This window comes from Frankliniella occidentalis, unplaced genomic scaffold, assembly GCF_000697945.3.
Source record: "Frankliniella occidentalis isolate FOCC.00 unplaced genomic scaffold, Focc_3.1 Scaffold39, whole genome shotgun sequence".
Taxonomy (NCBI): domain Eukaryota; kingdom Metazoa; phylum Arthropoda; class Insecta; order Thysanoptera; family Thripidae; genus Frankliniella; species Frankliniella occidentalis.
Genome location: NW_026267169.1, coordinates 1778460 through 1786856, shown reverse-complemented (window position 1 = coordinate 1786856; position 8397 = coordinate 1778460). Strand labels below are relative to the sequence as shown.

The 8397-nt window shown below is 55.7% G+C and overlaps 3 protein-coding genes across 4 annotated transcripts in view; 2 read left to right on the top strand and 1 right to left on the bottom strand.

Annotated features, from left to right (window-relative positions):
* Positions 1–4746, bottom strand: part of LOC113202629 (phenoloxidase 1-like) — an 8449-nt gene extending 3703 nt beyond the window's left edge. The window contains exons 1-2 of the mRNA XM_026416957.2: positions 4126–4746; positions 3119–3388 (exon numbers count right to left, since the gene is read on the bottom strand). Coding sequence (XP_026272742.1) covers positions 3119–3388; positions 4126–4210 — 355 coding nt within the window. The 5' untranslated portion in view covers positions 4211–4746. The remainder of the gene's footprint in view (positions 1–3118; positions 3389–4125) is intronic.
* LOC113202630 (uncharacterized) lies at positions 937–2513 on the top strand. Of its 2 annotated transcripts, none has more exons than XM_026416960.2 (5): positions 937–1058; positions 1279–1387; positions 1510–1683; positions 1802–1966; positions 2306–2513. In XM_026416960.2, exons 2-5 carry the CDS (start codon positions 1316–1318, stop codon positions 2459–2461), a joined length of 567 nt encoding a protein of 188 aa, XP_026272745.2. In that variant the 5' UTR covers positions 937–1058; positions 1279–1315; the 3' UTR covers positions 2462–2513. The 2 variants fall into 2 exon arrangements, with proteins under 2 accessions (XP_026272745.2, XP_052122400.1); XM_052266440.1 differs by having other exon boundaries at positions 955–1181.
* Positions 4747–6564: 1818 nt separating the features above from the next.
* LOC113202643 (long-chain fatty acid transport protein 4-like) overlaps positions 6565–8397 on the top strand; it is a 14747-nt gene continuing 12914 nt past the window's right edge. Inside the window, exons 1-3 of the mRNA XM_052266435.1 lie at positions 6565–7099; positions 7206–7594; positions 7944–8368. Of these exons, the coding sequence (XP_052122395.1) occupies positions 6906–7099; positions 7206–7594; positions 7944–8368 (1008 nt within the window). The 5' untranslated portion in view covers positions 6565–6905. The remainder of the gene's footprint in view (positions 7100–7205; positions 7595–7943; positions 8369–8397) is intronic.

The window sequence follows — 8397 nt, the reverse complement described above, 5'->3', positions numbered from 1 at the left end:
GGAGACCCCGCGCGCTGGCGAGACTCCGCGACAGCAGGGTCTGGCGGCAGGGAAGTCTACGGAGAGGACGACGTCTTCCGTGGAAAGGACGGCGACGACCACAAGTTCCAGAGGTCGACGCAGCGTGGGAGGAGGCGACGTGAACGCCAAAGAGGGTGCCGAGGGTGGACTGCAGCTAGCCGACGGTCCTGGCACACCAAAGAGACCAGCAAGAGAGAGGAAGAAGCCGTGCTGGATGACTGATTATGTTTGATTTATTTGATATTATCATTGTTCAATTTCATGCTATTCCATATAATGTTCTCTTTTATATAATGTTCTCCTTTATATAATGTTCCTTTTTATATAATGTTCTCTTATATTTTCTTTAACCTTTATATAATCATTATTCTTTTATTTGTTACTTTTGTACTAAATTACTTGTCTTTTGAGATTAAAAGGGGGGAGGGATGTCGTGTCCTGCATATAGAGGGCGCTAGTGTACACCCTGTGAATAACTGTTGAGGATCTGTGAATAAAGATCAGTCATGGTGTAGACAAGTAAATGGCCGGTTCGTTCCTTTACCCTGAGCTACCAAATCCAATTGCATCTGGAGAAAAGAGAGAATCCTACACCGTCTAGCCTTTGAAATATATGCACTGTGAAAATTAGTTGTAGGTTTTACGGAAAATTTTCCTTGATGCGGGTCGTAAAATTACAATTTAAAATTGTAAAATTACATCGACTTGGAATATTAACTACAAAATATGTGATAGTTTAGGACGATATTTTTCATAGTGATCATTTTATATCAAGTACTGTACAGTACACAAACTATCCGCTTCATGTTTAGAATTAATTCGTGTCAGTGATGGCGCTATCAGAGCTGGACCACCGCATGTAGAACAAAGCAGAAGAGCGGGCTAAAAACTATCTCTGGATCAACTTCTGTGTTCATTAGTGGTTGGACTGCCCGAGGACTGCCGCTTCGCTTTGGTGCTGCCCTGATGCCCGTGGCCGCAGCACATACGTCTCACAGAGGAGATCTTTGGGCTTGGCCACTGGCTTCTAGTAGACAGTTTAGTGCTGCTTGCTAAATCGATACTTGAAACCTCAACACGGAGTTCGTGGCAGATCCGTACACTGTTAAAGTCTTGCAAAGAAATGCATTGGCGTAGGCCGAGCACGTGTACAGATTTCAGTGAGCTATGAACAAAAAAGTTCATAAGACTTTAGTGTGTACAGAGCTCCCTGGTACTGCGTGTTTATACAAGCCTCCACGAACTCCGTGTTTACAGGTTTCAAGTGTAGAAATGCTACAATTCTGGTGTGCCAATGATGTTATTCATACTCCTGGCTCTGGCACTGCTGTGCCACGTTAGTGGCAAAGCTATCAACACTTTCGCGGTAAGTTACGTAGTATCTTATTTGTCAAATGCTTATTTAACATTTTGAATACATTGTCAACCCAGTGTCTCCACCATGCGATTTCTTTTAACGCTCATGTTTCGAATCTCTTCATCGAGTAGGGCCCTTACAAGGTTGTCCCCGAACGCTTTTACATGTGTGAACCAGACAACCGCGTTCTTCCGGCGAGATGGTATTTGCGCATCAGTCACTTCAACCCACATAAACCAAAAGAGCTTCAACTCCTGACCGGTAACATTACCGTCCAGAGTGTGTCTATGGATAACAGCGCCTGGGTAGGTACGACATTTGTTAATGGTCGCGATAACCCACCAGCTACTTGCCTTAAAAACCTGGCAGACGCTGATAAAAAGCGGGTCTAAGGGTGTATCTTTATTGTCTTTATTATAACAGGTGAAAGGAAATATAGATGTTCGGTCAAATAACCAATGGAAAAAAAATGCATTTGTCGGTTCTTTTAACAATTCTGCTTGTCGTGCTCTAAAAGAAAATATCCCTGGATTTTACGATGTTTTTTTCAAGAAGAAAGAAATTGGCGGCGTATGCTCAATCAAACCTGTAAGTACTCAAACTTCATTAATGAGTCTACTCTGGCCATAATGCTTATTAATAATTTTTCTGGTTCTGGTACACTGTAAAACTTCTGTAAGCGTGATCTTTCTTGCCCGAATATAGCGACGTATGGCTTAATCGCTTTGTTAGAGCGATGTTTGTGAAATTACTTCTTTGTGTAACCGAAAATGTTGCAAAAACGACATTGGATTCACAACATCGCTCTCCCAGGAGCGAGTTTGCTCACTCCTTTACTTGCATCTGTGTGATGTGGCATATGTTGAGTTATGGCTTCAAACACAAAAGAATTCTAAATGTGAAAACTGTGATCACTTTTGTTTTCAGGGAGTTTACGAGGTCAATGACGCCCCAGTAGATTGGAATTTTCCAAAAGCTCCAATTTTTCCGTACGGCCAATATAGGTTCAGGTTATTGTTTGGCAAAGCTGAGAAAATGTACTCATGCTTTGTGGTAGAAAACACTGTTATTCCTAAACCCTAGTAGCAGTACAAGTGTACCCCAGTGAGAAATAAAATACCGATGAATGGTCTCGTTTGGCAAGTTTGAAGGACTGTAGATTTTGAACGAAACATATGGTACAACATGCCCGATAGTTGCATACTATTTATCGACTAAGCTGGAATGTGGACAGGAAGTGTCGTTGCGGCTTTCTTTCCTATCGTCCATTAACTGCCTCATAGTCAAGTCAAGTCAATATACTCCACGGCTGCGGAAGGCCACCGCGGTCTCGTTTTGCCGCGCTCCTATAAGCCGCTGTCGCGCCGGCGTGCGGTGGGTTGCCTGTCGTCCCGGCGCCACCCAAGTCCATTCTATAGAGAGGGACGTCGGACGGCGCCGACCGATTGTTTCCAGGGAGCGTTCTGCGGCCGCGGATGGGCACTGCTCGTCCGGGTATCCTCGCGGCGAGGGCCGGCCGTCAGGTGCAGCACCCGCGTGTCGGCTCGCTGCCAATAACTTTCCGTTTCAAATGAGTCCCGGCGAGGGACAAACACCCGGTTGATTGCGCCGGTTTTTCAGGTTCCGGTGATCAGACCGCGTCGTGGTGGCCTTTTTGACAGAGTGGCGCGTCAAGCGCGGTGCAATGGATGTGGACGGAAGTAAACGCCTGTCGCGCATGCCGCGCTCGGCGCGTCGTACCTGGCACGCAAGTGAAGGGCAGCGGCGCCCAGGAGCCGTCCTCCTGGCACACGGCGGACTCGAGGCCGTAGTCGCCCTGCTCCGGGTGCTGGGCGGCAGCGGCGGCGCCGGGCCGCCTGTCGCGCACCGACTGCGGCAGGCGGTACTGGGGCTTGCAGCTGAAGAGCGCCGTGGTGCCGGGCGAGACGGGCGCGTCGCAGGGCACGGGCCGGCCCAGCACCCAGCGGCACTGCACGTCCAGCGTCTTGAAGGTCGGCGGCGGGCACATGCCTGCAGCAACAGCAGGACAGTAATGCGTTTGGTTATCACTTGTGGAGAGGGGGGGGGGGCAGGGCCGACCGTCACGTCTGCAGCGGGTACTACGTGCCGGCGACGGTGGGCGCGCGCGCGCTCGGCCCGCCCACAACGGCGAATAAAACCTGTTTCGCGCGGAGTCTTCCCAGGAGGGACCCGTTTAAAAAAAATAAAAAGTATTTCAGTACGTAGACCATTGTCCTACGCACATAGAGGAGAGGCAGCCCGCCCCGTGATCTTTCCAGTCCACCGTCGCCCAAAAGCAAAATCTGAACGAGCCTCCTACGGTGGTTTTATCGCTTTGCTACGGCCCTGGCACTGGTCGCTGCCCGGGCCGACCGTGTTAACTCCGACCCGAGAACCTTTCCCGGCCCGCGCGGCCTGTTCTGTTTGCTCGCGCTTTGCTCACCCTCCTCCGCTCCCCCGCGCTCCCCGCCCCTGGCCACTCTCCCTTCCCTTTCCCTGATTAGGACCGCCCAAGGGGTCTTTTTCCCGTGTGCGGCCCGCCCTCACTAGTCGAAAGTTTTTGCAAGTAATCGTCGAGCGCGACGCGACTATGGTATGTTTCGGTGACGACTTTTCATGCTCGGACTAACTTCGTCCTATAATATTGGGAACGCAGTGTGTGGCGCATAGTAGCACATGGCCGTCAAGGACTGCAAGGTTTTCATCGCGCATGATCTTCGTTCCCACTTGAGGAGGCGCGCACTTACCTGCGCTACACGCGGAGGCCAGCAGCACGACGAGCACGGCGGAGTTCAGCGCGCGCCAGGGAGGAGGGCCCCCGCGGCACGCCATGCTGCTGCTGCTGCTGAGCGCCGTGGAGCGCGGCGATGAGCTCCTGCGTCAGCTCCTCGTGAACACTTCCCCGCGGCGGGCGGGCACACCTCTATGGTCCCGCGCGGGAGGAGCAGGCGCCTCCTCGCCGCACCCGGCCGCACCTTGGTCGAGCTCGAGCTGCGATGAATCACTTCACTTCTCCCTGATGAAGTGCATCGCAGACCTCGCACGCCGCCGCCCCGCGGCCGCGCCCTGCGCGCTGTCTCTGTCGTCGCTCACGACGTGGACGACACGACGCGGGCGCGGGAGTCCGCGCGACCCGCTCTGAAGCACCCTGCGGCTCGAGTCGCTGACGGTGTACTCGTCCCTCCCCGAGGCCAGCCTCGACGGTAGTTTGGCCGGAGCCGTCGAGGATCGTCTCAGAACGACAGTCCGTCTCCAACACAACCGGCCGGTCGCGGCGTCGCGGCGTCACTCGCGAGTCTCTTCTCCTCTCTTCTCTCGGCGGCGGGAGCGGGCCTCCTGCCTCCTCTCCACCTGTGCGCGCCGGACTGGACTCCTGGAGAGGCCGGCTCCAGGCGCGCGCGCGCCTCCTGGAGAGGGAAGGCGCGCGCGCGCGCGCGCGTGTGTGTGAGAGAGTGCTGATTACATGTCAGATTGGTCTTTCGCGCAGCAGGCAGGCACTCGGTTAGAAGACGGCGCTTCATCTTCCAGCACGTATTTCGCGGCGCAAGCTGACATGCAAGGCAGGTTTCCTAGGAGACTTCTTGGAAATAAAGTCGATCAAGAAGAGAACGTCTGCTTGTGAACTGTTCTGCTCGGGTATTAATACCACTACTGCTTGGAACGCGAAATACAGTCCAGTACAGTATAGATCAGATTCAGAATGTGTAGGAGGAGGGGGAACGGGGCACGGTCCGGGCCGGGGCTCGTCTCAGGCTCGTCTGCAGCGAGCGGCCTGGCGCGGCGCGGGACGCCAGTGACCACGCAGTGACAGACAGTATGACGCAGGGAGGAGCGGGAGGCTCGGAGAATAAAACCGTTTTATACACTGCGGGGACGAGCCAGGACGAGCTGGGTCCGGACCGGCCGGCGCGCGGCGGCTGCGTCAGCCGTGAGGAGGAGCAGGATGAGGAGAGGGAACATATGCGCTTCTGCTCCGGTTAGGGTAATCGATCGCAGCATTGTCTGACAGTCGGCCGCCTTCCCACGTCTACAAATGTAGTTGAACTAGTTGGCAGGCGATCGTCCCCGTGGACGATTCCGATCCCCCGCCCCTCCCCTTCCCCTGTTGTTCTGGGAACTGGGTTTTTCCTCATTGGTCGATAAGTCCCATGAGGTGACCGAATAAATAATTTTGAGTAAAACGAACCATGTGTGTTTGTGTGTGTGTGTGTGAACGAGACGGGCGCCAGGTCAGACACGTAATACGAGTGTAACCGCGAGGGCGTGAGCAGCATCCTTCCTCTGGCGCCGTGACGGTGGACACTCCGCCCGACACGCTGTTCCTGTCGCGGGGTGGCAGGTGGCGTCGTCGCGTCGTCGTGGTGGTGACGCCTTGACTTGACGCCCCGTGACTCAGCAACAAAACTCCGCCCCATGTGCTCGGGGCGCTCCCCTCCTCCTTGACTTCTTGGGGGCCATACAATAATGACTCAAGGTTTTTCGGTCCGAGCCGTGACCGTCCTAGTTGAGAGAGGTCCATCTTCCGCGTCGCACCAAGTCCGCTGCCCACGTTCGGGATGCCACCCTCTCCCCCTCTCACTCACTCCCTCGCACACTCCCCTGGCGCCAGATAAAGACAGAGATGCAGCAGAGCGGCCCTGGCTGCGCCGGCCGCGCTCCCTCGGACGCCGCCGAGGAGGAGCAAAGTGCGGATCGCTTTTGTTTTGGTCCGGTCAGCGCTCCCCCCGCCGCGCGCATGGGCTATGCTGGCTGTGCTGCGGAGACTCGCGGGGACCGTCGAGATGCAGCAGAACGCCTCATGAACTCTTTGCCCACCTCCACCCTCCATCCAATTTTATTTTGCCTGAAAACTTTATTACTTTTGATAATCTCGTAACAATTGATTCTGTTTCGGGGGTGTTACGGGTGCGCGGTCAATATAGACGATTTGGGCTACCTCTGACCACGAAGAAGAAAAGAAGAAATGCGACAAGCATCATGGCCGCTGGGGGGTGTATGAAACATTCTTCGACCACAACTGAGAAATTGACTGAGCGGTCGGCGTTCAATTGTTCTTTCTTTGTGGTCGAAGAATTTTTCATACACCCCCCACTCCACCCCAGCGGCCATGATGCTTGTCGCATTTTTTCTTTTCTTCTTCGTGGTCAGAGGTAGCCCAAATCGTCTATTAGTCTCTTTACTCAGTAAAGATAAGGCCACAAATAGGGAACAGCTGAGCTGTTGTCGTACCCATCGGTTTTTTCTGCATCCTCATCGTCACATCCCCCCCCCCCTCTTTCCTTTTCCGTCCACCTCTGTGCGCGGATTTGTCGGGATTTGCGCTCACCTTTCCCCGCAGTCACCCCTATCTCCGTGCCCGCCCTTGCCTTGCCCCTCCCCCTGCCCTTCCCCTCCCTCTCCCCTCCCTTCCCCATATTATGACGGGCGCCCGAGGCTGGAGGTTAGTCGCCGGATCGCATCAGCGGGGAGCGCATCTCGAGACGGACAACAACAAGCAGTGGACCCTCAGCGAGGCGTGCAGCTCGACATGGAGAGCGTCTGGCAGGGCAGGGCGGCCGCGGCCTTCGTGCTGCTGTCGGTCTTGTGCAACTGGATGACCGGCGCGGCCACTGCGGGCTGGGCCCGCGTCGTCGGCGTCCTGGTCGCCTTCCTGGTCACCGTCGTGTTCCAGCACTGGCGGCGCCTTTACGCCATCCTCAGGGTCCTCCCCAGGGACATCAGGTAAGGGTTACGCGTGCACGCGCTGGTTGGTATTGTCCTAAGAAGAAGACTCCGAGCGCGAGCACGCCGGTCCCTGGTCTCACACGTCGTCCTGTGCCCCTCTCAGGTTCCTCTACGTCTTCCTGCGCTCGTCCACGACGTGGAGGCGCTTCGCGCGCGACAACGAGACCATGGTGAGCGTGTTCGAGCGCAACGTCCGCGAGGCGCCCGACGCGCCCTGCTTCCTGTTCGAGGACCAGACGTGGACGTACCGCGACGTGGACGCCTACTGCAACCGGGTGGCGCGCGCCTTCCAACGGGCCGGCCTGCGCCGCGGCGACGTGGTCGCCCTGGTGCTGGACAACCGCATCGAGTACATCTGCGTGTGGCTGGGCCTGGCCAAGCTGGGCGCCGTCACGGCCCTTATCAACCGGAACCTGGTGGACGCGCCGCTCGCGCACACTATCAACACGGCCCGGGCGAAGGTCGTGCTCTTTGGGGAAGAGTATGCCGCCGGTGAGTTTGAGTGCCCCTTTGAACCCCTGCAGATGAGATGACCTCGTTACAATTATCTGACTTTACTTTATTTCCTTTCCTTTTTATTTATCCTTTTAAATTTACAAGTTGTATACTTTCAAAGTTTAGACTTTTTACATTAATTTTTTCGAAATGTTGCCTATCTAATTAATAGCGTGCACGTATCGCAGGTGCTTGAGTGACGTACCTGTTGAGCGAACAAACACTACGTGAATATCGAGCGCGCTTGACCGCCGCGTAGCGTCCACGCCCTTCCGGCTGGCGAAGCGGAGTCGTTTGCCCTTTTGCTAATCACCCCCCTTATTTATTTATTCTTTTCGATTTCTAGCCGTCCAGGGCGTGCGCGCCGACCTCAGCACGGTGGAGAGCTTCTACCAGTTCGGGGGCGGCGCCCAGGACTGGTTCGCCGACCTGGAACCGCTGCTGGCCGCCGAGAGCACGGACAAGCCGGTCGTGGACTTCACCCCGGGCCACTGGGACCACCTCATGTACATCTACACCTCGGGCACGACGGGGCTGCCCAAGGCCTCCATCGTGACGCACGGGCGGACGCTGTTCTGGCCCATGGGACTGTTCCGGGTGGTCGGCATGGACCCCGCCCGCGACGTGTTCTACTGCTCGCTGCCCATGTACCACGCGGCCGGCGGCGCCTACGCGGCCAGCCTCGCGCTCGCGCACCGCGTGCCCGTCGCCTTCGCGCCCAAGTTCTCCGCCTCCAAGTTCTGGACAGACTGCGCGCGCCACAATGCCACCGTGAGTGTCTCCCCCCAGGTCCCCCCCCC